At 49.2% G+C, this 27,923-nt stretch overlaps 1 protein-coding gene across 1 annotated transcript in view; it reads left to right on the forward strand.

The window, feature by feature from the left end:
• The first annotated feature begins 6 nt into the window (after positions 1–6).
• The window catches only part of PTK7 (protein tyrosine kinase 7 (inactive)), a 58,393-nt gene continuing 30,476 nt past the window's right edge, over positions 7–27,923 (forward strand). Inside the window, exon 1 of the mRNA XM_004674010.2 lies at positions 7–160. Within this exon, the coding sequence (XP_004674067.1) occupies positions 82–160 (79 nt within the window). The 5' untranslated portion in view covers positions 7–81. The remainder of the gene's footprint in view (positions 161–27,923) is intronic.

Here is a 27,923-nt window from a genome sequence, read left to right on the forward strand (position 1 = left end):
GCGCTCCGGTGCGCTCGGCCTCCTGGGCCCGCCTCGGAGCGCACTCTGCGCCCGCCAGCGCCTCTCCCCGCGCCCGCTACGATGGGAGCTGCACGGGGAGCCCAGAGCAGCCCCCGCCGGCTGCCTCTGCTCTGCGTCCTGCTGCTGCCGCTGCTGGGCGGTGAGTCCTGGCGAGCTGGGGGAGCGCGACTCGGGAAGCGCGCGAGCCCCGCGGGCAAAGGGGGGTGCCCGGGGAGGTGGGCTTGGCGGCTGGAGCCGGGAAGACACCCTGAGGGGTGGAGAGGCACCCGGCGGAGGCGCGCAGGGGCGCTGGGGGGCCCTGAGGCTGGCGATGCCACCAAGGAGTGGTCGGGTCCCCTCTCCGGAAAGCGTTTCCAGTCTCTCCGGAGTTTTCCCGGCCTGAGCGGAGAGTTTATTCGTGAACTGCAGGGAGTTGCCAGCTCTCGGGCCCTGGTGGGGACTTTCTTTAGGGGAAGAGAGAGAAAGAGCACCCCTCTCCACCCACTTAGGGGGGTGCAGTGACCCACTTGGGGGGGTGCAGTGAAGTGGGAAGGACGAGTCCCCGCGGCAGCCTTAGCCCAGGTGAGGGAGGCCGGCCGGGGGCCGGATGCCCAGCCGACCTGCGGCGCGCCGGGCGCGGAGCTTTGTTACCTACGAGGGCCCGACGCTCCCGGCTGCCCTCCTCCAAGTCCCCGGGCCGAGCCGAGGACTCCCACGGCCCTGCTGGTTAGGAAGGAAGAAGGGGAGAATTAGGCGCCCGCCATCACCTCGGTATCCGCCAACCCTGAGCCCCCTGCCAGCCAGGTTCGATTTCGGGGAGTGGAGAGTCCCAGGCTGTCGCGGTGACTAATGTGTGAAGGCCGCTGCCAAAATCGGGCATGGCCGGCCTGCAAAGGTGCGGACGGGATTTGTCCTGCTCTTCCTGGATTTCCATTCGGTCGCTTCTCTTCGGCTAACGAAAATCTTTTTCTATGGGCAGAAAGAAGGGAATTCATTCTCTCTTTCCTTGGGAGGGCTTCAACATTTTGATGGGGTGTGGCCCTCATCTCTAGGGCAGACGGGACACACTCCCCTTCCCCCTTGTTTCCTAGCTTGGTCACACCTGAGAGGTGGTGAGGGCTTTACAGTAAATCACCCCACTACCCGCAAACCCCAAATAACCTGGACTGGAAATACGTGGCTCCCTTCCAAAACAGCCAGTCCTTGGTGATGATCCTTACAACAGCTGGGGGCCAAGGGGGGGCTGGGTACTGCAGACACTCGCACACCAGGTATCTACCAGTCATTTCTCCCCCTCTTTGAAGCATGACCTTGGGGCTGGTGGAGGCCTTTTCCAGCATCTCCCTAGCCTGCCTAGTTGTTGAGAGGTTGTAGTGCTGATGAAACCAACATCTCTTCCATCCCAGCTTGTAAAAGGAGGGAGGTAATTGTAACCCAGGTCCAAGAGGTAGGAACAGGCTCGTGGGTGGTGTTTCTGGAGCTGCCCTGTGTTCCTTGTGATGTGTGTGTGTGTATGTGTGTGTGTGTGGGGGGGGGTTATGGCTCATGGCAGAATCCACATCTGCTCCCAGAGGAAGTATGGAAGTTTTTTTGTGGAGCTGGGATGGGGGAGGCCAGACATATGGGCGAGCAGCCCGAGCTCACAGGCTTCCTAGGTCGACTGGCTGTTTGGGTTTGGTGTGTGGCTGCCTGATACGCTGCCCTCACTGCTCATGTTTAGAGTTCTGGAGTAGAGAGGGAGATTTTGGTGGAGACAGGCTCTTGTTCAGCAAATGCTAAATTCCTAAATTCTTTCCGTGAGAAGACGACTCTGATGTTAATCGATGTTAATCCGGTGACGGGTGTTGAGCTGAGCGAAAGGGGGGCTCTTGTGGGGGGAAGTTAGGGCAGGCTGTGGGCTGGGGACTGGAGGTCTGGAATCTCCTTTGGGGGTGGGGAGATGTCTTGTGCTCAACAAAGGAACATTTTAATGAGAGCCTTAAATCAGTTCCACCAAATGTGCCTTGGTGTGGAACCTGTCCATGTGCTGTAAACAATTTGAGCCCAGGCTAGGCGCCTGCTGTCTTCAGTGAAATCCAGGGGCTCAACCCACCCCCGGACGGCATGACTTCAGGGGGCAACGATGTTTTAATAGATTGTAGTAGATTTTTCCATCGTATTGTTTAACGGTGTAATTAACTGGAGTTGTAGTGAGACCCTGCTGTTAATAAGGCTGGAGTAAGGGACCTAGGCTGGCCGGGTTTGTGGATTAGACCATTTTGCAGTTTGGGTAGTTATGCTGTAAATGACTGAGTAACTTCCCAAGCTTTGAGATCCCCGTTGTGATAAATACGGTGGAGGAGAGAGCCTGATGTTTGAAACCTGGCATTCTTCGCCCCACCGCTTGGATGGGCTTGGATGGCCGATCCCATCTCTGTTGCCATCCCCCTCTCGGGTTTCCTTCCTCCAGGCTCTTGTTTCTTTGGGGAAATTGAGTTGTCACTTTCTGAGAAGGCTGTTGTGCAGATTCCTCAAGGCTCTGCCGCCTGTAACTCAGATCTGGGAGTTGCTTTTATCAGTGATGACTTTCCTCAGAAGTCGGCAAGTAAGGTAGGAAAGCAAATCACTTGTCAAGAGGAGTCAGCCTGGTGCCCAGAGCAGAAGGGAGTGGTGGAGAGTTCAGACCCTGGCAGGTGAAGTGGCAAAACCTGGGCTCTAACTCTGACTTGCTTGTGGCCCTGGGCAGATTTCTCGACCACACAGTTTGCCTCCTCTGTTAGGGGATTTACTTCCTGGAGTTATGCTGAGGATTAAATGTAATGCAGTATATAAAAGGCCCCTTTCTTGTTCTTCTCTCCCCCGTGGTGTCCTTCCAACATACCTTTCCAGCTTTACAGTCAACCCCAGCACTAAACACTTCCACCTACTGGAACCCTCCATTCCAGTCCAACTAGACTATTTACCACCCCCTGCAACATCTGTGGTTTCTCAGACCTTTCTTTCCCCTCTGGCCAGTTCCCTGGTGTGTATTGCTCCTCTGTCTCTCTTCTGCTAGTCTTTACTCTGTCTCCTCCCCAAAGCTATGCTGGGTCTCTTGCCAGAAAGTAGGTGCTTGTTGAACTTTGGAACTCTCATCCTTAGGATATCCTCCATTTTATTTTTAAAAGATTTATTTATTTGTGCATACAAGAACTGGGGTGTGGGCCAAAGGTATGGGGGTAGGGAGGTGAGAGGATGCACCAGAGACAGATTAAACTGCTGAGGGGAGCAGCAGATGAAGACAGGAGATGTCTGCTGTGTCAGATAGGTCACCTCCCTGGCTGGGGATCAAACTCATGCCGCAGTGACTGTGGATCGCTTCATAGTGCTGCACTTTAGCCCCTTGTACCACCAGGGAGACCCCCCAATTGGGTTTTTGTTTACTGAGGGGCTCTCCCTGCAGAATTCCCTACAGTGTTTTAATTGTAATGGTCCCTTCCTTATCAGGCTTGTTGCAAAGGTGAGTGGGCCATTGGGGCATGCATGAGGCAGAACTGTCAGGGCAAAGGTCAATATCCCCTTTGCCTTCCAGGCACTGGGGGTTTTTTGTGCCTTTCCCAGTGTCTCTGGGGACGGATTGCCTCTTGATCTCCTTGTGCCTGCTCTACCTTGACCCAGGCCTCTGTTCCCTGGCTGTCTGTTCACTGTGGTGGTTTTCTGAGTTTTGATGTGCCGGGGCTTCTGGTGTGTTCTCTAAGATCTGGGTGTGGCAATCGTCTCTATGTATGACGCTGACCTGCCACAAGAGGCTTAAACACCATGAACTGTGTAGAGGTTCAGATTGTCCAAAGACAGGCGGCATCAACACCCCCTCCCCTCACTGCCCCCAGAGACAGAATCAAAATGAGTCTGCCTTTTTAACAAGGTCCCTGGTGACTGTACCCCACATTCCAGAAGCCCTAGTCTAGACATCCTGCTCTGTAAACTGAAGGTGCAGAACTTCCCTGTAAGGACACTGCACGGTAAGGGCCCCCTGTCTTCCAGTGTGGGAAGACTTGCTTTAAATAACTTTCATTTTACGTGAACATGTTTGGTGTGATGTTGGCACTTAAAAACCTCCTCACTTTGGATTGAATGGTATTTGACTTTTTCAAGAGACTTGTCCATTCAATGTGCGCCTAGAAAGTTTGTATCACTCAGTGTGATGTTCAGTCCTTCCCAGAGCATCCGCTTTTCCTAGAGGCGCGGACGGCTCATTTTGTAATGAAAGCCAACGGGAACTTGGACTTGCTAGGCAGAAATCTGGTTGATGGACTGCTTTTCAGGAATCCCGTTGGTTCGTAAAGGAAGCCATGTCTCGCTGGGTTTACACAGATGGGGCGTTAATCCTTGGGTGGCTCATATTTGAGTGAGGGGGTCTGTTTGAGTTTGTGTTTAAGCCAGGGCAGTTTCATGAGACTCGTCTGGGATGGAGGGTGGCCAGGTCAGAGCCCATGTTTGAGCCAAGGGCGGCTTGGGAGTGCCCTTTGGTGTTTTCCTGACGGAGAAAGGGGTCATTAAGTAGGGCTGGGTGTCCCTGGCCTGCAACCCTTAGCTTCCCTCTGCTCTCCCTAGCCTCCCTGCTCTGCCCTGAGATACCCCTGGTTGGTCCACGTGGCGGGGTTACCAGCTTGGCATGGTTGCCGGTGCTGGCTCTTGTCTTACCCTTAAACTGCCGGCCTGCCTCTCCTTACTTCTTGTTCTGGCCCTCCGTCTGCCTGGCCCTTTTTCTAGTAGGTATGGATGTCCTGCACAGTGGCTGGGTTAGAGTCCTGTCTTGGGGTTCTCTGAGTTCACTGCCACTGCACACTTGGCGGGGCCGAGCGCCCTGGCGCTCTGATGGCGCTGCAGCTAATCACTGGTTTGAGGAAGCCTTCTGTGGTATGTCACTTTTTCCATCCCCTTTTCTTCTTTGTGTTCAGGCCATTTCCCTCCCAGTAATGCTACGCAAGCAGCAGCCACTCAGGGAGGAAGCTTGCTGGAAGGGGTGACATACTCAGCCGCCTTCCTCGCTTGCTGCTTGGTTTGGGGTGGCCAAGCCTTTGTGTTCCCGTGCTCGTAGGCACTGAATGAATGTGTCCTGCAGATGGAGGGTTTTTGTGAGAGGCTTGGGCTGGGATGAGCAGGGCACACCCTGGCTGCTTCAGGCTTGTATGTAACATCTGAAAATGGAGGCCTGGGGTGGGATTGTGAGTGTTAGGAAGATGTAGATTTATAGTCTCAAAAATGTGATCCAGAGACCACTGGAGAATACAGTGTGTGTGTGTGGGGGGGGTGCAGGGAATCACAGGTACTGGTTAAATTTTGAGTTGTTTGGGCCTGACTGTTGACCTGCCCACTGGAACCATTGGGGGAGAGCCAGGCAGTGTCTTTTATTTTCTTAGTTGTCAGATTCTATTGTATTTTTTTGAATAGCTGATCCAGTCCTGTTCAATTCAGATCTCAAAAGGAAACCTCATTTAAAAAGATCTCTCCAGGAGACTGTTACCTACATTCATGATCAGAACTACTAGGTAGCCCTAAGGAGAAATTTGCATGTCTAAAATGGAGGTGTGATGAGGAAGAGTTTGGTATTGTGGGGCTTAGGAAGGGGTCAATTCAAAGTGAGTATCTTATGAGTGAAGCTGGCCAGTTTGAGTGGGAAGTATGAGGAAGACAGAGATGTGAGTCAGATGAAGTATAATGAAGGATGCCATTGGAAAAAGTACTAAACAAGATGGGAGAACTTTCCAGAATGTGTAGGGCAGGAGCAAATGGGGAGTGGGAGGGCCTGAATGAGGAGTGAGGATTGACATTGCCAGTAATACAGGCTGCAGGAAGACAGCAGTCTGAAAACCTCTGGACACCTCTGGAGCCCTGTGACACCCGCTTTTCTGTATTTAGTCCTGGCTCCATTGCTCCCAAGCTGTGTGACCCTGAGGTGACCGATCAATCTCTCTGAGCCGCAAGTTCTCTCAGCTACAAAATGCAAGTGTTGCTGCTCCCGGCCCCCTCTGGGGGTTATGGAGTTGGTTGACCCAGGGAAACAACTCCTCTGGTTCAGCTCCATAACTCTTTCCAATCACTGCCCTGACTCTGTCCCTCTTTAAGGTACCAACCTCTTTCCAGGCCTCTGGAAGGTTTGTGAAGGCTCAGCAAAGTCCCTCTTGACTGGCAGCTGTTAGAAGTGGTTTCCTGGTTCTAAAGCGCAGCTTTTCTGAACTGGTCTTAGTAATCCAGCAACCGCTCAGAAATGTGGGCACAGCTGCTTTGTATTTCCTGGTGGGAACCCTTCCTTCCTCTCTCTCGACAACAGATTCTCCCCAGGGTGGTCTGTGCTGGTTCAGGGCCACCATCTCCCCTGGCCTGCTGAGTTTCTTCCAGGGAGTGGGTAGTAAACTGCTGCTTATGGCCTTGGCAGGCTTTTATGATACCCAGGGGAAGGGCTGCTATCATCATGGATGGCTGTGGGGTTTCCTCAGCCAGTCACTCTGTAATTTGTGGGAACTTCTATCAGTGCCACAGGGAGGTTCCTGAGGTGCTGTGTGGCCAGGGGCGGAGGGTGCTCCCTGTAGGTGGTTAAGGAGGCGGGCGGGCATTGGCATGCATGGCCTCTCCCCAGGAGATGCACCAGCTGTCCTTTGCCCCCTTCTGTCAGCGGCGAGGCGAACGCTCGTCTGCGTTGGGGATTGCCAAGGCGGCCTGGCAGCTGGCTCACACAGTGTCTTCGTGCACGTCGGCAGTAGGGGCCCATCCTCCACCTGGATGCCGCTCTGCGCCGGGACACGGCTTCCCTGTGCAGCACAGGTAGCGGTTAGGTGTCACACCGTGGCCAGGCACCTGGAGCAGGACGGGATCACTGCAGTCAAACATGGCTTTCCCACTGGAATGAGGCTTCTTGCAAATAGTGGCTCTTTGCTTCTCAGCTGATGGTGCAAGATGATTTTGTTTGTTCTGCAATATGTTCCCCAGTGTTCTCCCACCTCCTGGGGTGGTGGGCAGACCCCTGCTGCTCTTAACATCAACAGGAAAAAACTGGGAGGCTGGGGGCCCTGCGTTCTATCCACTCCGCAATATCCTTCTGTGATTGCTGAGATCTTGGCTTGTTTCTGGGCTCTTCCCCCAGAGGATTCTGCAGCCTTGGAAGTTGTGGTTTCTGGCCTCATGGGATAACTGATAAAAAAGAGTGGCTGAGTCTTGAGGGAAGAGGGGCTGCTAGCAGTTTCTTTGACATTTCATGAAGGAGCTTTGGGCTTCTCTCTTTCCTGGGACACCAGGGCCCGAGATAAAGTGTGGGGGCATTCCTGATCTGGAGGAGTTCTGTGGTACAAATGGAGTCACTTCACTCACCGAGATGACTGGGTACCTTGGAGGCAAACTGCCCCTTAACATGAGGAGAGCTGGGAGGGACACGGGCTCCCTCATCGGCCCCAGATGACTCCTGTGATGTTGGACAGGCCACATCTACCCCCTGGGCCCAACTTGGGAACAGAAGGCCTTGAAGGAGGCCCTTCCCTGTGGTGACCCTTGAGGCTGACGCAGTGTTGCTGAACACAACCTCTACCTGTGTTTCTGTCACACCTTCTAGCCGCTCCTCCTCGCCCCTGATTTTGGGGAGAGCCCTGATTTTGGGGAGAGCACGTTAGTCTGAGGGCTGCATTTCCTCCTGAAGCCTCTGGTGTGTGGGCTCAGAAGCATTTAGACTGGACCAACAGGCGATGTGGGTATTAAGGTGCCATTCCTGGGAGCAAAAGGGAATAGAAAGAGTAGAGTACATTTGGGAGAGGTTTGCCAGGGAGTATTTAGTGTGAAAAACAAGTTGAAATGGAAGTTTGTCTCTGAAAGTATGAGAAAGCTGCTTAATGTTCAGGTATCTGAGGGAATGCTGACTGTATGGGGAACACCCTTTCTTCTTTTTGCACAGAAAGCAGCAGAAAGATGGCTTAAAGTTGGAAAAGGGGGACTGTGTGCACTTTGGGGGAGCTTCCTCTGTAGTAACAGAAAAGGTGCCAACGTTGCAGTTTGGAAAATGCTTTTTCAGTCACATTGAGGTTTGATCCTATTGCTAAAGTTCAGGCTCGATGAGGGTAGTTGGATTTTTTTTTTTTTCTGGAGGGGTAGAGGAGCTGGGAGGCATTTTAAGAGATAACAGGACAGCAGAGCTGGTAAACATTCGAGCTGTGCTTTCTTCTGTCCTCTGTATGTATCATCATCAGAGCTATGAAATGTGATGCACACACATGATTTGGAACCAAGGGAATGCTGGGAAATGGATTTTGCAGACAAGATACCTCTCTGGTCAGGCTTAGGTGTATTCCTGTAGTCAGAGGGTGGAGTAGCCTCTGCTCTTTGCACGTAAGGTGTGTATCAATACCTTACACATGAGAGCCCTTCCGGCCCACAACACGCAGCGTGCAAGGCTGCCAGTTCCCCCTCCCCTCCCCTCCCCTCCTTTTGGTTATAGGACGGCTAGAGTAAGGTTTTTAACGCCTCTTTCAGAAGTTTTAAAGTTTTCAGAATTATGGCCAGATTCTGTCGATGTCATTTAGAAGTCCAGGACCTGGTCCTGAATGCCCAGTACTCACTCAAGCTTTTCTCCTGACTCCATGAGTCTCAGCCTCCCTGCCTCGTGCTTCTTGGAGGTCACAGGCAGTTGCAGGCCCCAGCTTGCAGAAGCGCTGCCACATTCCAGGCCAGTGTGCCTGCTGGGAGTTGTGCCCTGGGAGACCACGTAGGTGGTAAGAGTCATCCTGCTGTGGTTAGAGCCGGGCTTGCTGCTCTCAGACGTGTGTAGAGATGTGCCCACACTTGGCGGTGCGGCCCTGGCCCGGTGCGGCCCTGGCCCACAGTCGGGCACCTTGGATGTTCATTCGCCTTCCATTTCTGATGCTGGAGGCAAGTCTTACTACTCAAGATGCTTCAGCAGAAGTTGGATAATGACCTCTGACTCTGGAAGATGCACCTTTTCTGGTGCCGGGTCTGTCTTTTCCTTTGGCCAACCCTGCTCAGTTTGTTCTGCTTCTGAAGTTCTCAGATTCTAACCTGAGAACCTGTTTTCTATCCTGGAAAGGTATAGTGTGACACTTTGGTGTTCTGATTCCCTTTATAGATTTATCTATTAAAGAAACTCAAAGAGAGGCCTCTCTGGTGGTGCAAGGGGTTAAGTCTCAGCACTGTGAGTCTGTGCTCAGCCACTGGATCCCAGCCAGGGAGGGGACCCACATGGTGCAGACCTCTCCTGTTTCCCCCTCTGCTCTCTCCTCAGCACTGTATATAGTAGATTCACCTGTTCTGCTCCCTATTCTGTCTCTGGTGAAGCCTCTCACTGCCTGTACCCCAGTTCTTGTATGCATACATTAATAAAAATAAATCTTTAAAAAAAAAAGAGAAAAACTCAAAAACTGGGCTTTTTGGGGCTGGGCATAAAGAGAAAGATCCTTCAGGCCTGAGGGTTTTTAGAAAGGTGACATAGGAAGATAGTATGAGACTCAAGTTCGTTCTCAAAATAAATCATGAACAAAATCCTTGTCTTTTAGCCTTGGTAGTGTATAACTCCAGCTACAAAGTACAAATCATCCTACCTGATTCATTTAGCAGGTTAAACCAATATTTAAACTGCTCAATTTGACAAAAATGGCCAACTTGGTAGCAGTGTCTGTGATCTGGGCTCTTCCTCCACCCCAGGGGTCTGGGCCTCCTGTTAGGGAAGCTTGCACAGGAAGGGGGTGGAATGCTCTGCCCTGGAACAGCCCTGGGGGTCTGGAGGAGGATCTCTGTCTTCTTTCTAACCTCTGCACCCCCATTTTGAAAACTTAAAACAAAAGGCTTTTATTTAGTAAACACTCCATACCCTAACTTGGTAAGCGTCCTGAGTTGTTTGTTGTTGTTGTTGTTGTTGGTGGTGGTGGTGGTGTGTGTGTGTGTGTGTGTGTGTGTGTGTGTGTGTGTGTGTGTGTGTGTGTTGAGGGGGAGAGAGTGAACTGGTGGAGGCTGGGGACTCTACCTTTGTTGTGAGGGCCTTTTGAAGATGGTCTGCGAGGTCCCTCAGCGCTGGCCTGCTCTGTCTACATCAGTAATTTTAGGCGAGTCTCTACTTGAGCTTCCCCTTGAGACTCACTTTCCCAGGTCCCTCAAGCTGCCTCTGGCACCCCAGAAAGGGGGTAGGATCCAGCCAGGTCTGGGCTTGGGTGGCACCTCTCTCCGTCCCCTTCCCACCCCATCTGGATCAAAGGAACCTCCTCAGGGAACAGGGAAATGCCTCTCCTGATGCCCCACCAGTGAGTAAACAGCCCGGGCCTCTTGCAGCTTTTGAAGCTCCGTGCTTCAGGCCCAGAGGAATGCAGAACATTTCATTTTAGGAGTGGACTTAGGTTTCCACTGCTTTCGGGATTTGCAAATTTGAAACAAATGCCCTCATTTAGCAGCAGGCAGGCTGGGCAGTAAACCCGGGCTGTTTAAGGGCGTTTATGGCGGTCACAGGTATTTGTGGAAAGAGGGACCCCAGCAGGTTTGGGAAAGGACAGAGGGTTTATGGTTAGGTGGGCTGTACAAAGACCTCAGCCAGGTCTCCGGTGAAGGGTTGTTGTTAGGTGGACTTTGTCATAAAAATCACTGGTACCCCCCTCCCCAATACTCCCCCTATATCCCCTACCCTCTCTCACTCCCAGGAAGTATCTTCTGGCAGACAAAAGGTTTTGGGATGGTGTTTATCCCCCAGGGGCTGATGCTAAGGGCCTTGTCCTCTGGCTTGGCTGCCAAAGTATCAGATTTCCAACAAGCCCTTCCTTCTCCCACTCCCAGGGCTTGAAAGGCTTGTTAAATGAGCTTTATATATAACAAGTTGGCTGAGAGGTCCCCCGTCACTTCCAGCCAGATTTGTGAGGAAGGAGCTGGGGAAACCTGTTTTCCTTTTGTTGTTGTTTCTGGAAGTAGGAGCCTTGAAGATGCAGTTGCAAAAAGACCCACATTTTAGGAACCAGTTGTCATGGGGCTGCCTGGGGAAGGCTGGCTGGTCTGAGGCCTGGTGGCCTCCTGCCTCCCAGGGACATTCTCAAGCCTCATCAGCAACTGAGTTCTGGCTTCACAGTTTGCTCCCCGAGATACCTTAGGTTACACTGAGCCTCACTGTCTCCTTCCTAAGATGGGAATAATAATACCAATTCTCCTGTTCAGCTCCCCACTCTGCCTCTGGTGAGTCCTCTCAACCCCCACATCTCTGGCCTACACCCCAGTTCTTGTATGCGTAAATAAATAAAATAAAATAAAATAAAGAAAATTAAGCCGTGGGGTCTCCCTTATGGCCTAGGGGTTAAGCTTCAGCATGAGTTCGATCCCTGGCCAGGGAGCCAACCCACGAATGGTGCAGCAGACTCTCCTGTCTCTCTCCCTGCTCCCCTTAGCAATGCCAGTAAAATCTGCCTGTTCTGTTCCCCACTGTCTGGTGAATATTTTCACCCCCTCCCCCTCCCCCTCTACACCCCAGTTCTTCTATGCAAAAAAGATAAAAACAGCCTAAGCTCTAAAGGAGTCTAGAATGGTACAACCTACGTATCTTTGGGTAAATAACAAAATAGTTGCTTCTCCTGCTGCTCCCCTCAGCAGTGTATTTCAGTGGATCTGCCTGTTCAGTTCTGCTCCCCACTGTGTCTCTGGTGAGTCCTTTCACCACCCACCCTTCACATCTGGCCTACAACCCCATTCTAGTAATACCAATCCTGTTAGAATTTTTGTGAGACTTAGGAAGAAATAGCATTTTATTAACTCTTAAGATGCTCCCTCCTCCCCCACAAATTCACATCTTTGAAATTCGGTTGTAACATAACCATTTCTGTTTAACTGGTACTTTTAGGGGAACATGAACAAGGGTATTTCTTAAAATCGGTGGCATCTTCGAAATTCATCACATGTGAAGGGCTATCATATTGTGCATACCTGTGAGAGATGGAGTGTTGTGAGGTGATTTACCACAAGCTGTTTTTTGTTCTTGTGCATCAGTCTTTTTCTTTTTGATTTATTTATGCATACAGGAGTACAGGCTGGAAGTCGGGGGTGTGTGTGTGTGTGTGTCACCAGAGACAGAGTGGGGAGCAGAACAGGCAGATTGATGAAGTACACTGCTGAGGGGAGCAGCGGGCAGGTCAGGAGAGGTCTGCTGGGCCATGTGGGTCAGCTCCCTGGCTGGGGATTGAACTCGTGCTGTAGTGGCTGCAGATATCTTCATAGTGCTGCGCTTTGACCCATTGCGCCTCCAGGTGGGACCCACATCAGTCATTTCCAATAGAAACCATTTTCCTTTTGGCCCAATACATAAGATAATAAATGATGACTCAAGCATAAGCTGTCATGATAAAGTGTGTGTGCTGTGGGGGTGACACTTTCAAGCTCTCAGAAGGCAAGAGATGTCCAGAGGAGGAGGCAGATGTCTCTAAGGAGGCAAACAGTCTGCTAGGAAGAGAAAATGCTCTTTGGTAGATTCCCATTTAAAAGGACTGAGCTATTTCTGGGAGAGACTGGAGTTTTCTAGTAGGCAACTGAAGGCAGAAGTAGCAGAGACCCACCAGCGCCAGAGGTTACAGACCTGAGTGGGGTGGGCTGGAGACAGGAGCTGTAGGTTTTCTTTCCTTCGCTGCAGCAAGGTTGTGTGGGGTTGATCCAGGCTCTTCATTCTACCCTGCATACCCCAAGCCTTTGCCAAGTGGCCCCGGAGCCCCTTCAGGACACAAGTGCCAGAAACTGGGGTCAACATGGCTGCTTGTGAAGTTTGGTTCAGATAGGAAGTAGATGAACAAAGATAGCCCCTTTAGTAAGTACTGGTGATGTTTAGGGCACAGCCTAGCTTTTGGGCATGAGGTTTCTAGCTTACGTGTCAGCCTTCTGGCTGTTCAGTTCTGTAGGCTTTTAGTAAGTGTTCCACTTCAGGGGTTTCAAAATGCTCCCCCCTCCCTTTTGTAATTGTAACATACTTGCACAGTGTGGTGATTTGATATATGTGTATAACATGAAATCAGCACACGATTACAGTTTATTTCTTGTGACCAGACTTTCAAGACCTCTCTTAGCAACTTTCAGATACACATACTATGGCATTATGGCCACCATGCTATAGCTTACACCTCCAGGACTTATTTTATCTACTGATGGGAAGTTTGTGCCCTTTTATCCCATTTTTCCATCCCATACCACTGACAGCCACCACCCATCTGTTCTTCGTATCTATGAGTTTTTTTTTTTTTTTTTTTTTTTTAGGACAGAAGGCATTCTTTCTGCCTTTGGAATAGGGGATGAATAATTGATTACCTGGGAGGGAAGAGCCCCAGGGGCTGGGAGATGCAGACCCCCTATGAAGTGAAAACTCTCCTTTCACTTTTTTTTTTTTTTTTGGTGGGGGTTTGTTTTGAAGAATAAGGTTTTGTGGAAGATGGGCCTTGAACAATCTGGAGGGAGGGGTTTCGAGGTATTAACAGAATGTCAATTGACACCTGACAGGTAAGTTCTGTTCCTGAACACCTTTGCTATGCTGGTAGGGGCATTTTTGATGATCTCCAACATATTTTTGGAGGCTTTTAAAGTTTTTCTACGCGGGAGGCTGATCTTCCTTACTTCTCCATTCGGTGAGGATTGAAAGAGTTGCAGTACTTTTTAAACCAGGTCAGCGAATACTTTGAAGTCCCTTCTATGTCCGAGGCACCTAGGGAAATATCTTTAGGCCCTCAGCTGTCCTGAGGTTAGCCAGCTGCCCAGCTTGGGTCCCAATTCCTTATTTACACCCATGACCAGAAAAACGGGGAGAGGACCTGCAGGGTCCTCTGTGAGGCCCCTGCCAGCTGCTGGCCTTGGAGGTGAGTACAGGGGAAACAGCTGCCTGCTCTGGTCCAGGCCACTCCCTCAGCCTGCAAGAGGTGTTGATCAGGCTGGAGGGCTGCAAATCCCCTGAGACCCAGGCTGGAAATAAATTAGTTAAAAGTTGCTCTTAGACTCCTGACAAATTGCTCTCAGTTTTTGCTGCCAAAGAGAACTCTGAAAACAGGGTGTAAATTGGGTTATTTACACTGTTTCTGTTTTTGTTGCTTCCATGAACTTGAAGGAGGGCTCCGGTCCAAGTGAGCTTTTCAGGTTCCCAGTTACTGTTTCTCAGGTAGCTGGCGCCAGGTGGAGGGGAGGGAGGGTGGGCCCTTGGGGTGAAGTGCCCTTGAATGCAGGATGTGTGGTGACCGGGACTGCCTTTTGAGGTGCTGGGGGCCTGCCCCTTTCATTAGATCAAAGAAATACCTTTTGTTTTTTAGCTCACACTTTCTCTGCCCTGGAGCCAGGGTTGTAAAGAGGTGGAGTTGTGAGGGTCTGCCTCTGGTGGCTGGGTGGTGGGGGCGTGGGGTGGCAGGTAGGTAGGTCTGTCTCTCACGCTGTGCACTTCCTGCCTGTGTAGGGTCTGCCTGGGCCAGCCCCGGCACTTTGGGTTCTGCTGGGCCAACTTCCCGGTGGGGCCCGATCTGACTTGGGCTCTAAGTTGGTGAAACAAGCCACACAAAGACCGATTTCACTCCAGGCTAAGTGTTTTGTTGCTGAATCATTTGCATTCATTAAAAGTAGTGAAGGGTGAGTGATATTTAAGGCAACAAGACTGGGTTTGCTGGAGACCTCTGCCTTAGAACCTCATTAAGAATTCTTGGGGCCCCGGAGAGGATGGTGATGCTCATTCAGAGCTTACTTAACTTCTGACTGCCTTGGGCATAGGCCAGCTACTAAAATATGAAAAATGTTTGCCCAGCAGACATTGCCCCAGAGCTGGGCCAGACTGCCCTGGCCAAAGAAAACACACACTTACAATTCATTATTTAGCCTCCTCCTGCGAGCTTGCTTGTGTCTCTTCCTCCCCTGGGACCTTGCTGAGCTGAGGGCATGGGGGGGGGGGGGCGGAGAGGTGGGGTGGCTTGCAGAAAGGATCTCACCTAAGGCACTCCTCATCCTCCCTTCCCTGAGGGGTTCACGTGCTCCCTGCTGGTGGGCCTCACCCTGTGGCTGACGGATGGCTGTCTAAAACAGTGCCACCACAGGTACCTTCTACCTGTTTTTGCCCCTGTGTGGATCTGTCTATAAGAATTGGAGTGTTTTGTTAGAAGGGTGTGAACATATCAAAATTGTGTCTCTGTTTCTTTTTCTGGAGAGTGATTTATAGCTTCCATCCAAGTCCAGAGTCACTGTAGGGCAGTGGGCCTGTAGAGGTCCCACAGGGCGATGTGACACTGGTGAGGTGGCTCAAGGTGGCGCACTGTGGGCAGGGGGCTCAGGGGATGTTAGTAATCATCTCAAGACAGCCAGCCTGAAGCAGCATGGTTCCAGGTAAAACTCGGGCGTACGGTGACCCAGGACCCACACGTCAGGTTTGCTTGCCTCTGAGACATTTGTGTTCTGTCATCTACGTGATTGAGCCATGAATCCAGCCCTTTTTTTGTTTTCCATTCTGTCAGAGTGGAAACTTGATAAGCTTGGTGAAGGGGGAGAAGTTATCACCCTCAGTGTTTTGCAAAACCTAATCCTGTCTTGGTGCTCAGAGGTCGCTCAAGAAGTTCTTAAGTCCCCAAGACCATAATTTGAGTCTTGCAAATGGCTTCACTTTTCCGAATATCACTTCCTTTTTTTTTTTTAAATAAGATTTGTTTTATTTATGTATACAAGAGCTGGGATGTAGGCCAAAGGTGTGGGGGTGGTGGTGAGAGGATTCACCAGCGGCAGAGTTGGGGGCAGAACAGGCCGACTGACGAAGCAGTGAGTGGGTCAAGAGAGGTCTGCACCATGTGGGTCACCTCTGGGGTGGGGATCGAACTCATGCTGAAGTAGCTTTAGCTTCTTAGTGCTGTGCTTTAACCCACTGTGCCATCAGGGAGGGCCCAAAAAGACTTTTTTTTTTTTTAAGATTTATTTATTTATGCATATAAGAACTGGGGTACAGGTCAGAGGTGCAGGGGTGGGGGTGAGGATTCATCAAGAGAGAGTTGAAGTATACTGCTGAGGGGAGGAGCAGGTGAGACAGGAGAGGTCTGCCATACCATGTGGGTCACCTCTCTGGCCTGGGATCGAACTTGTGCTGTAGTGACTGTGGACAGTTTCATAGTGCTCTGCTGTAACCCCTTGCACCACCAGGGAGGGCCAGGAAAAAGACTTAAAGACAGCATTTTTTCCTTCCTGTGTTCTAAAGTGTCAAGACATATAGTTGATGAATCTGAGCTTAAGAAGTCAGATGAGAAACAACAGGCTGTAATGAAGGGAAGCTGACTTAAAAGGATGAAGAAATAAAGGGACTGATGGAGATAACAAATATAAGGAAACAAAAACGCAGAATTCAATTTCCCATATAATCTTTAAAAGTAAGACGAAAGTGATGAAGGAAACGTGACAAAGATATTTAGAAAGAAAGTGGTACTAGCAGAATTAAAAAGCAAGGCGTATGCTTTCGCAATCCCAAAAGGCCATCAAAGCAAGTAAAACACAATGCATACAATAAAGGAAGAAGCATTGTAGTATTTAATCATGCCAACAAAGATAAATACAGTTAAGATCATAAGATTCAGTGGAATAAGTCTCCCACTGAATTAAGACAAAATTAAGACAAAATAAAAAACTTTCATGATTTTACATGAGACCTCTAAAAGAATGATGCTTTTATTTTTTGTTCATTTCTAAACTTTTGGTCAAGAGCTTAATTAACTTCACTCACTGTTTAAGAAGTTCTTTTGGTTATTGATTTTCTTCTGGATGTGACTTTGAAGTTAATATATTTGAAATGAAAACAATGTAGAATTGATAAATTAAGATCCATTGCTGAACAACAATAACAACAAAACGTTTGGCAAGTCCAGGTGAGAGAGAAGAGGCAGTAGACAAAGCAAGAGATAAAAAACGAGGCTTTACCTGCAAGAGATAAAAACGAAGCTTTATCCACATTTTAGTTTTGCAATAATTTCTTGTAAATACTGGGGTTTATAAGGAATGAGAAGAAAGCTTACATGGGGAAGACTTAGAAGTGTATACTAAAATTATAGGTGTGTGATTGTGATAGAAACAAATTCTTAAATGATAGTTTCCCAAGGTGGAATGCTATGTTAAGGAATCTATACTAGGAAATTGCGGAAATGTATTCAAGAACCAATTAGATGTGCTGAATAGACCAGTCACTATTAAAAACAGATGCAAGATAGTAAAAACAAACCAAAAAAAAAAAAAAAAAAAACCACTGCAAACTGTTTTATCAAAGGGCTTTAAGGGGATATTTCAAAAAATATTGAAACATTTTGAGGAAACAGTAGATATAAAGAAGACGAGACGAGTTCAGATACAAATGAACATCCATTCCTAATTTTAAAATCTCAAGCCACAGCCAATATGAAATGAAAATATAATGCCGTTTTTACTCCATTTAAAATAATAGTGACTTCTAGGTAACATTTTTCTGGAAGTTGTCGCTGAAGTAGTACTACAAGAAAACCTAAAGTTAATGTTATTTGATTTGCAGATGGCATCATTGCTTTTTTTACATGTGAAACCCAAGTATCAACTAAAACCATGCCAATCAATAAGAGTTGAGTCATTAGTCAAATAGAAAACTGCAAAACCCAGAAGGTGTATTACTTACCAGTGAGTGATCTGTTAGAAAATACAATGGAAACAACAACAACAAAATCTCGTGAAATACTCAGGCAAAACAATGAGAGCTGTATGTTGAAGTTCCCTCCCTCCTCTCCCTTCTGAATTCAAAACCATTAGAGGAAGGGAAGAAGGAACTGGACAGAAGGAACACAGTGGTTCACCTGTATTGATACAGGCTAGGTTGACGAACCTGGCTTTAAGTTTGATGCATCTCTGGGAGAGGGGACAGACACACAACAGTGTGTGTGAGGTGGGGTGGGGTGGGGGTGGGTCCAGTTCACCCCATTCTAAGTGGGGGGGTGGGAGGAAGAATCAGAGTTAGATGTGGCCCATCAGGTATTCCCCTCTGTGGCTCATGGGGGGAGGTGGAGTGATGCCCAAGTGGTACCCCTTTCTAGTGGCACCCCTCTCCTGGCATTTCTTCTCTCTGCTCGCAGAACTCAAGGACAGAAAGCCCTGTATGCTGGCGGAGGTGTGAGTGTCTGGGTTCTTCCTTCCAGGGAAGGGATGCAGCTGTCTGTCAGTCCTTCCTGTCCCTACCTCAGGAAGGGCTCTGTTGTGGATCCTTCTGGACACCTGGGGAGCAGGTAGATGCCCCCCACCCAAGGAGCCTCTAGAATGAAAACAGGACAATATTTAAATGAGCTTCAAGGCACCTCTGCACCCAAATGTGAAATTCGCATCTTTTCTATTTCCCAACCCAAATCACCTGTAGACACATTTTCTTCAGCCAAGTAATGATCACTGAGAACAGGAATCTTCATGCCTGTTCACTAGCACCTAGAACTCTGCTGGCTATTTGCTGGCACGTAGTAGGTATTCCATAATTTAATGACCACTCGGGGTGGGCGGAGAAGTACAACACAGAATATAATGCAGGGCAGGTCTTATTTTCTTGATCTTAGTGAAGACAAAGAATAAGAAAAGATGGGGAAAAATAAGGACACAGAGTAGAAAACTTGTAAGACATTTAGCTAACAAGGAAACGCTAAAGATTTCTTTAGTCCTGTTAAGGACAAACTTTATCATAAATGAGTTGCAGATGAAAACAAAGTATTTTACCTTTCTCAAACTGGATATGAGTAAGTATCAGAGTTGATAAAGCAGCATAAATGGCCCCAAGCTTTTCAGAGACGATTTGTCATTTATCAAAAACTTAATTGTATTCACATTGTTCCAAGGGGAATTGTGTTTCTAGGAAGTTATCTACAGAAACACTCATTACTAATGTTGCCTGATGTCTGCATAGAGAGATTCAGTTGGAATTTAGTTTGTTACAGCAGAACCCTAAAACCATCTGAATGATTAGGGTGTTGGACAAATCGATTATGGGTCACTGACATGGTGAATCCAAGCAGTTGAAGTGAAGGCCCTGGAGCCATGTGAGCAGACATGGAAAGACAACCTGTGTTTAAATGTCCAGCAAAAACAAGTTGCAGAACAGCAAGGGCTGTGGGTTGAATTGTGTCACCCCGAAAGGGTCTATTCACCTTCTAAGCCTGGATATCTATGCATGAGATCTTATTTGCAGATGTGATCAAGCGAAAATGACGTCAGCGGTGTCCACTCTAATCCTCTAGAAGAGGTAGCCTAAGGAGAAGAGGGGAGGCCAGCAAGGGACGGTGACCATTTCATGAGGACGGAGAGATCAGAGCAAGCACCAGAGGTTGCCGGAAAGTCCAAAAGCTTGGAGGGAGGTGGGGAATAAACTCCCTGGGCCTCCAGAAGGAACCAGCCTTGCCAATACCTTGATTTCATCCTTCTGGCCCTTACAACCGTGAGACAATAAACAGTTGTTTTAAGCCACCCGGTGGTGGTGTTTTGTTCGGGCAGTCCTTGGAAACAGAACAGGGAGGCATTATCCCATGACCACGCCTTCTGTCGGTGTGCCTGCCGCCCTGGCTTGACAGAAAACCTCCAAAGTCCCTATCTCTACCCTAATGGCCACCTTCTCAGAGACAGGACTCGTGGTGGTGGTGACCTGCTTGGTCAGGGGACGGCCCAACAGGGTAAATTTGTATTTCGCTTCCTTTGCTTCCCCTTCCCCCAAAACCAGTATCCTAATAACCTTTTGCTGTGTTCCCTCCTTATTCCTTTAGCCCCTGAACTGAGCATCCCGAATTACTTGGTGTTCTCCTATTCTGTCTTTGTCCTTCTATCTTCTATTTGTCAAGACTCTTCCTTCTAAAACCTTGCTTTGAAGAGTTCTTCCAGGATTTGACCTGTGCCAAGAGGTCACAGCTTGCCTTTTACTTGAGTCTGTCACTCTGGGCAATGATTCTCCAGAACCTAGTGATTATGAGAGACTCGCCTCTGGAGCCAGACATCCTGAGATTCAAATTCTGCCTTTGTCACTGACTGGCTGTGTGATGTTGAGCAAGTTGCTTTACCTCTCTGTGCCTCAGTTTCCTCTTCTGCATGATGGGGTCCTAGTACCTACCTCACGGGGAGGTTGTGAACATTAACAAGCTGTTATGGTTAAAGCTCTTGGAACAGTGCCTGGCATATAGTGAGCGGTCAGTAAGTGTTAGCTATTATTGTAATTATATGTTTACTTGCCTGACTCCCCACTAAACTGAGATACTTAAAAGGCAGTAATTGTGTGTTTTTCTCTCTCCGTCCCCAGTGTCTTGAAGAGTACTTGGCACAGGGTAGGCTCTGAATAAATGTTTGTTGAATTAATAATGATAATTAATGTAATTGCCTACCGGTATCCCCTGTCGGACTTTACCCCCTCCTTATTCCCCATTGTGAAGTCTCTGCCGCGTGAAGCCACACGAAGAAGCTGGTATTCTGGGCCTCTCCCTGCGGGCAGGCCACCTGCCGATAGCGTGCCTGCCTGCAGGGAGCTTAGCATCTAGTGAGGGATACAGTTTTGTAAGCACATGAAAGGGTCAACAACGTTAAGGAATTTTTTGAGTCAGATTGACTGACTCCCTCTACCCTCTGCTGGGAAACTCAGTTATATTTGCTGGAGCAGCATTAAATTTTAACAAGCATTTGTGGGCACAATAGCAGACAGAGTATGCTTTCAGTTATTTCTGTAGTGGCACACTGTTGCCTAACTTCTTACTTATTTTCCAGGCTTGTTCTAGAAAGCTTCCTCAGTTTTTTAATAATGAATCTTGGATCCTGAGACTTCATCAGGTTCATATTTGATTTTTTTTCCATGTAGGTTTCCCTCAGTAAACATAAGACCATCTGGTTGTCTCTCTGGAATTAACAGCTGTCAGTAATCATTGTTAGGTTTCATTTGGGTTGGTATTAGCTGGTGATATTTATAAAGACAGACCTTTTCTTGCTAATGATCTGGTTACCCGGTGGTATAGCTGTGCAATAAATACATTAGTTTTCTGGCATCCTTCAGAGATGACCAGTGGAAGGTTTGGGGACCTTTTTTTAAGCACTCATGAACCCGTCAGTTTTATTTTAATTGTTCAGATCTATTTTCACTTATTTATGCATATAAGAATTGGGTTGCAGGCCAAAGGTTGGAGGCGGGGTGGTTGGAGGATTCACCAGAGACAGAGTGGGAAGCAAATAGGCAGACCCACTGAAATATACTGCTGAGGGGAGCAGAGGGTGAGACAGGAGAGGTCTGCTGTGCCAATTGGGTCACCTCCTCAGCTGGGGATTGAACTCATGCTGCAGTGGCTGCTGATAGCTTCATAGTGTTGAGACTTAACTCCCTGTGCCACCGGGGAGACCCAACCCATGGGTTTTATATATATACGGTGTGTTTGAGTTGAGATTTTTTTTAAGATTGATTTATTTATGCATACAAGAACTGGAGTACAAGCCAGTGGTGTGGAGGGTGGGTAGGGGTGAGCAGATTCACCAGAGACAGAGAAGAGAGTAGGACAGGCAATGGGTGAGACAGGAGAGGTCTGCTGTGCCATGCAGGTCAGCTCCCTGACTGGGGATTGAACTCGAGGTGTTGCGGCTAGCTTCCCAGTGCTGTGTTTAACCCTTGCGCCCCCAGCAAAGGCCTCGGGATGGTTCTCACCCTCCTGGGTGCTTTAGTAGTCCTGTCTTTGGCTCACTCGGGCCTCCTCTTGTCTGCCCAGGACATGAGACATGATCCTGCTGGCTGTTGCTCATTTCCTCATGTATAAGATGTACCAGGCTTGTCTTGTACGTTCCCTCCCCAGGAATGAGTCAGCTACTTCTCCAAAGAGGAAGGACATGGATTTTTTAGGCTATTGGTACAGTATTACCAAACTGCTTTCCAGAAGGCAATGATTATAATTTACACTCCCATCAGCAAAATAGGAGGCCCGTCTTTCTCTATATCCTCACCAGTGTCATGTTATTTTAAAGCCTTGGCTGTTCATTGGATGAGCTGTTTAACTTGTTCTCATTTGCATTTCTTAGATTGCTACGTATTAGAATATTGTCTTCTATTTCTGAATCATATTTGTTTGGAGAATTCTTCATGTTATTTTGATCTGTGTCACAACTAGAATTTTAGTGATTATGTAGAATGTTAGTAGTAATTTTGTCCGGTTCCAGTAGACTGCTGTTCATGATGGAGGAGAACATTAACAGTTCCAGTTCAGTATAGCAAGGCTAGCTGCCCCTCTTCTGTTATTTGCTGGAAATAATTTTCCTAATTTGCCGTTTGCCGTTGAGAGTTGTTTACAACTTCTATTTTATGGAGTCAGGGAATTTCCTTTATAAAGCATAGAGTTCTCCAGTTCTTGCTTGTGGGGGCCTCATGGGATCAGAAAACTGAAGGCCAATAACCATCTCCAGGCGGTGGCTGGCACATGTATGCTTGGTCTGGGCTACTCACCTAATAACTGCAATTGTCACCCTTGGGGCCAGAGGCCTGCTTCCTACCAAGATGGTCTGGATCTGCTTCCACCCAGACAGACTCTCAGGGATTCTTGATCCTACTGAAGGTGCGTCTGACCTGGAGAGCTTTTAGATGGGCGTGAATGGAACTGTGAACAACTGCTTATCTGGGCACTGCTGGGGCTCCCCACGCAGTGGGGTGACAGATCGCGAGGCTCCAGCACTCAGCAGTCATGCCAGGCCTGCATCAGCACAGGGAGTGCCCCTTGACCTGCGTGGGCCTGCGCATCAAGGGGACATGTGGCTCTGGAGGGCAGTGGTGGGATGGAGAGTCAGACCTCGGGTCTGTGCAGAAAGAGCCCCTCCACCCAGATGGCAGGCACTGAATGAGTGATGAATCGTGTGGGCACCTTGTAGTTGCCTGAAAGGAATGCCAGCAAGGCCTGGGAGAGGGATGGGTGTGATGGGATGTAGCTTCTAAACGAGGATAAATAATGGCTAAGAGCCCAAACTCCCGGCATACCTAACTTAATGCCTGCCAGGCACTGTTCCCAGCTCTGCTGCACTGGTTGACATGTACGTCTGCTTGTCCAGACCTAAAAGGCAAAGAGTGTTGGGCCCGCCTTGGTGGTGCAGGGGGTTAAAGCACCGCACTAGGAAGCTATCTGCAGCCAGGGAGCTGACCCACATGCATGGCACAGCAGACCTTTCCTGTCTCACCCACTGCTCCCTTCTAACCGTGTGTTTCAGTCGGCCTCTTCTGCCCCCGCTCTGTCTCTGGTGAATCCTCTCACTGCCTGTACCTCTGGCCTGTATCCCTGTTCTTGTATGCATAAATTAATAAAATAAACTGTAAATAAAAAAGATAGAGACGGTTACTAGCACCATTTTATGGATACAAAAAACAGGATAACAGTTCACCCAAGAAATGGCTAACCTGCTCATAATATTACTAGCACCGTCTGAAGGCAGGCAAGAAGTCAGTTCACCCAGACCAGATCCCAAGGAACTGAGAGTGGGATTTGAGTGTCTGCAGTCTCACTGCGGACTCGGGCTCTCCTCCTTGTCCTGCCTGTATGCTGTCTGTTTGTATCTCTTTTCTAGCTTTCCAGAGAGCTAGAAGGGCTTGCAAGGGTGCAGGGCAGCTGATTTTACCAGTGAAACTAAGACTTGAAGAACAGCGATGCTCTCCGAGTCAGCGCCAGGATGCATTTGCTAGCTGACTGACTCATTCAGCATTTAGGTCACAGCCCTTGAGTCTTCTAGGAACAGCTTTGCCTTCAGCCAGCCTGTTCCCTTGCAGAGCGCCCAAACAGCCAGGGTCTGGTGGACATGGGGGTCTTCCTCAGGGCTCTGCTGGGCACACCTCTGACCTCTTGGCACCGGACTCTTGTGGGCCAAGTGGGGTGTCCTGCTCTCGAGGTCTCAGGGTCTGAGCCAGGCATGGCCCCTCCTGGAAGTTGAATGTTTTGCCCTTTGACGAGCAGCTGACTGAGTTCCAGAAGCAGCAGGAGTGCCAGGCCAGGGGTTCTGGAAAAGTAGGCTGGAAACTGTCCTACTGTCTTCTTGCTCCTGGCTTAATGGCTCAGACCATTTTTAGATGTCAGGAAGTGTAACAATATGGTGCATTTGTCTTGGTGAATAATGGATGAGCCTGAGGAAGGTACTGTACTTTTCCTGGTGAATTATTTACCAGCAGCCTCTAATTTGAGGGCTTGCCTTATAAATGGTCTGACTCTGGTATGTTAGCGCCCAGTCCCTCTCCGCTGCCCTCCCAGCCCCCAGGCCTCCCTGTAGCCTTTCATGTCTCTTGTCTGGTGTTACAGTGGGCCGCCCTTGGGGCTGCTGGGGAGCGTGGACAGGACCTGCCTGCCAGAGAGACACAGGGGAGACCTACCAGGGGGTCTCGGCCAGAGGAGGCTAGGGTGATGTGGGGCTGGGTCACGGGGCCCTGTGTGTGCACACCGTGTGCTCTGGCTTGGTCCCTACCTGAGTCTCTCGCCCACTGTTTGTCTCTCTGTTGCTCAGTTTGTCTCTGTCTCTGTCCCTCCACTTGGTCTCGTCAGGGTATGTGTCTCCTCAGTCTGTCCATTTCTGTCTCATTCGCGCTGTCTCTGTCTTCACCTCTCTGTCAGTCACTCATTCAGCCTCTGCCTGTCTCCTCTCCATCTCCCCCCACCGCTTCATCATCCCATCGTCCATCTCCTCTGTCTCTGTCTCTACTGTCTGCCTGCCCCTTCTCTCCCTCTGCGTGACTGCGGGGTCTGTAGCAGGCACCCCCTGGAATGGAGGGACATCCAGTTCCAGACTTAAGTAAAGCCAGACCTCGGTGCTTTCCAGACCCCAACTTAAAGATCCACAGAGCCGGCATGAAATAAACTTTAGGTCTTTGTCATTTTTTTGGCTAGTTGACTCAGTTTTTGCGTCAGTCTGAGAGACTTATTCCTTCAGCTGTTTGTGTGTGCTTTATGTTTTATGTTTGCCCCCAAAGTAGCTTATCTGGAGATTTTAAGCATCTGGTGATGAGTTGCAAGTTTTTGGTGTTTTTAAAAATAGCTTAGAAGGAATCGTCTCTGTCCATTATTCATCAGTTTGTATTTTTTCATCTTGTTATTGATTTGGAGATTGGAATACATATTTTGCTATCTTTAGCCAAAATGCTTTTTCCAAACAGCTGATTTTTGGGAAAAAACACTGTGACTCTTTTGAGCTGCTTACCTTAGAAAAACAAAAACAAAAACATTGATAATGCAGTTGAAATTAAATGAAGAACAAAATTAGTTTTGCCTTATTAGAAAGTTTGCATTTTAAGCAGTAAAATGAGGACTCCAGGAAGTCTCTGGGAAAAAGTCTGATGGCTGGGCTCTCGTTCGACAGCTGGCTCACCCACCTCCCTCGCCCCTTCTGTCTCCTGCTGCTGTGCTCGCCTAGTGACATGGCCCCAGACGCCTGTAGCCGAGAGATATTTGAGCTGAGAGCATGGCTGTAACCACTTCCTGCACTGGCCATCTCCCTTCCCCTGTCTTCCTGGGCACACGTGGCAGCAGAGGCGGCTGAGAGGACAGCAGGTGATGGCAGGCATGGGTCTCCAGCGCAGAGGCAGGAGCCCAGTGTCCAGAGGACACCCTCAGCTCTGCAAGCCAGTGGCTCCCCTGTGTTTCCGCCCATGGTCTGGATTGTTCTCTTGTGTCCCAGGTTGAGGAGCATCCCTGTCTTGGGTCTCACTCTGGAGAGAAGGGTCGCTTTCAGAAGCAGCTGTTGGACAGACAGGTGGAGAAGGAAAGCAGGTCTGGGAGAGGGGGCCCTCTGACTCCTATACTCTGCCTCAGACCCGGGCCCTCATGGGACAGCCAGGCTCTGGCCTCAGGTTGCCAGGGGGTGCTTCACCCCTGCACATGTGTTAAGCATCCCCGAGTGTCACCAGCTGTGTGGCAAATGCAGCCCCCGCCACAGGCCCTGAGCGGCTCGTGCTTTCCACATCACACATAGCAAAGTGATTTCCTCACAGGCCCGCTCTTGTCTGCTCTGGGAATTGATTTGCAGAGCACTTCTAAATATAAAAGTACAGGGCGACGCTTTCTCTTAGCCTTTTAAAACCAATGGAGGTCCAGCCTCGTAGGGACTTTTTGGGCTCGGAACAGGAAAGGGAGTAGGAGAAGCTGGTGTGTGTACACACTGTGTATGCGTGTGCACATGTTTTTCCAAGTTCAGTGACAGCCAGGCCAGGGCAGGGTGCTGGGGAAGTGGGGATACGAAGGGGGTGTAAGTGTGAATTTTTAAAATGTAGACAGCTATATTCAGCTGCTTTCTTGTTTATTTTTTTAAGATTATTTATTTATGCACACCAGAACTGGGGTACAGGCCAGCAATGTGGTGGGGGTGGGGATGAGAGGATTCACCAGAGACAGAGTGGGGAGCAGAACAGGCAGATCGACGAAGTACACTGCTGAGGGGAGCAGCGGGCAGGTCAGGGGAGGTCTGCCGCGCCATGTGAGTCAGCTCCCTGGCGGGGGATTGAACACGTGCTGTGTATAGCTGCAGGCAGGAGGGCCTGCTTTCTTGTTTAAGAAAAATTCAGTCCTCTTTCCCCCACATTCATCTTTTGGGAAGACTGACGGGGTATAGGAGGAGATGGCCACAGGGAAGGACTTCAAAACTTAAAAATAAGTAAGCTGAGTGTGAAATGCCTTGTACAAGATTATTTACGTATGTTAAAACTACCTGCATGTGAAACAATAATCCCATTTTACCAGCAACTATACAATCAAAAGGATTTACGTTAGGTAGAATGTAAATAGAATGATTGTGGGGTCAGATGCCGGTGAAAAGGAGTAAGTGAAAGAGGCGAGAAGCAGTCAGTCAGTGCGGCGCTTGGGGATGGCACAGACACGGGGCCAGGCAGGTCTAGGCACACCTTCTTCTCTGTGAGAGGAGACTGACCCTGGTGGAAGGGGCAGTGAATTAGAAATGACGTGCTCATGGGAGCTGGAAATGGACGGAGGAGCGAAAGCAGCACTGGCCAGTGGCACCTTCTGCAGGCATGAAACTGTCCCAAACTTCTCGGGTTGATGCACGGCCGATAGCCACGTGTGACCTAAGCACAGGGAACAGGGCTTGTGTGACCAAAGAAATGAATTTTTAGTTTATTTTCAAATTCAGTAAATAGCCCTATGTGGGTAGTGGCTACCATATTGGATAGAGCAGCAAGTCTAGGAGAGATTTTCTCTCTTAAGAGCTAACGAGGTGGGGGAGGGTTCCCAGTGAATGGAGTTGAGTCACTCCCTTCTCTGCCCACGCGGAGGGGTTAGCAGTGTTGGGATGCACGCAGGGTGTAAAGGGCAGGGAATCTGGGATCTTCTGCTTAGCCGTCTGGTTAGGTCTGGGGTCTGCGCTCACTGCCTTGTATGCCCCCAAGGGTCAAGCTGAAGGTGGGTAGAAAGAGCTTTGAAAACGGGAGTCTCTCAGGGTTTCTGAGCCTGTCTTAGAAATTAACAGAGTGATGTGCAGCTGGTTAGGATACAGCGCTGCAAGCTGGCCACGGCCACGTCAGTGTGAGTTTGATCCCCGGCCCTGGGGGTGACCCACATGGCACAGCAGACCTCTCCTGTCTCGCCCGCTGCTCCCCTTAGCCGTGTGTTTCAATAATCTGCCTTCTCTGCTCCCCACTCTGTCTCTGGCCCCTGTACCTCTGGCCTGTACCCTAGTTCTGTATGCATAAATAAATAAATCTTTTAAAATAATTAAAATAGAGTAGGATTTGGTACAACCAGATAGTGAGCAGTTCAGACTGTCATTTAGCTTGCTCTTGGCCTCCTAGGAAGGACCACGGTGCACACTCCCCACTCCTGCCTTGAAGATTGGTCTCTAGGGCCTCCCAGGAGTGGCGGGGTAGGCCTGAGCTGTGGTTTTTCTTTTTTTTTTAAAGATTTATTTTTATTTATTCATACAGAACTGGGGTACAAGCCAGAGATGCAGAGGGTGAGAGAATTCACCAGGGACAGAGTGGGGAG

The sequence above is a fragment of the Condylura cristata genome, unplaced genomic scaffold (assembly GCF_000260355.1).
Source record: "Condylura cristata isolate star-nosed mole 26May11 unplaced genomic scaffold, ConCri1.0 scaffold00001, whole genome shotgun sequence".
In the NCBI taxonomy this organism is placed as follows: domain Eukaryota; kingdom Metazoa; phylum Chordata; class Mammalia; order Eulipotyphla; family Talpidae; genus Condylura; species Condylura cristata.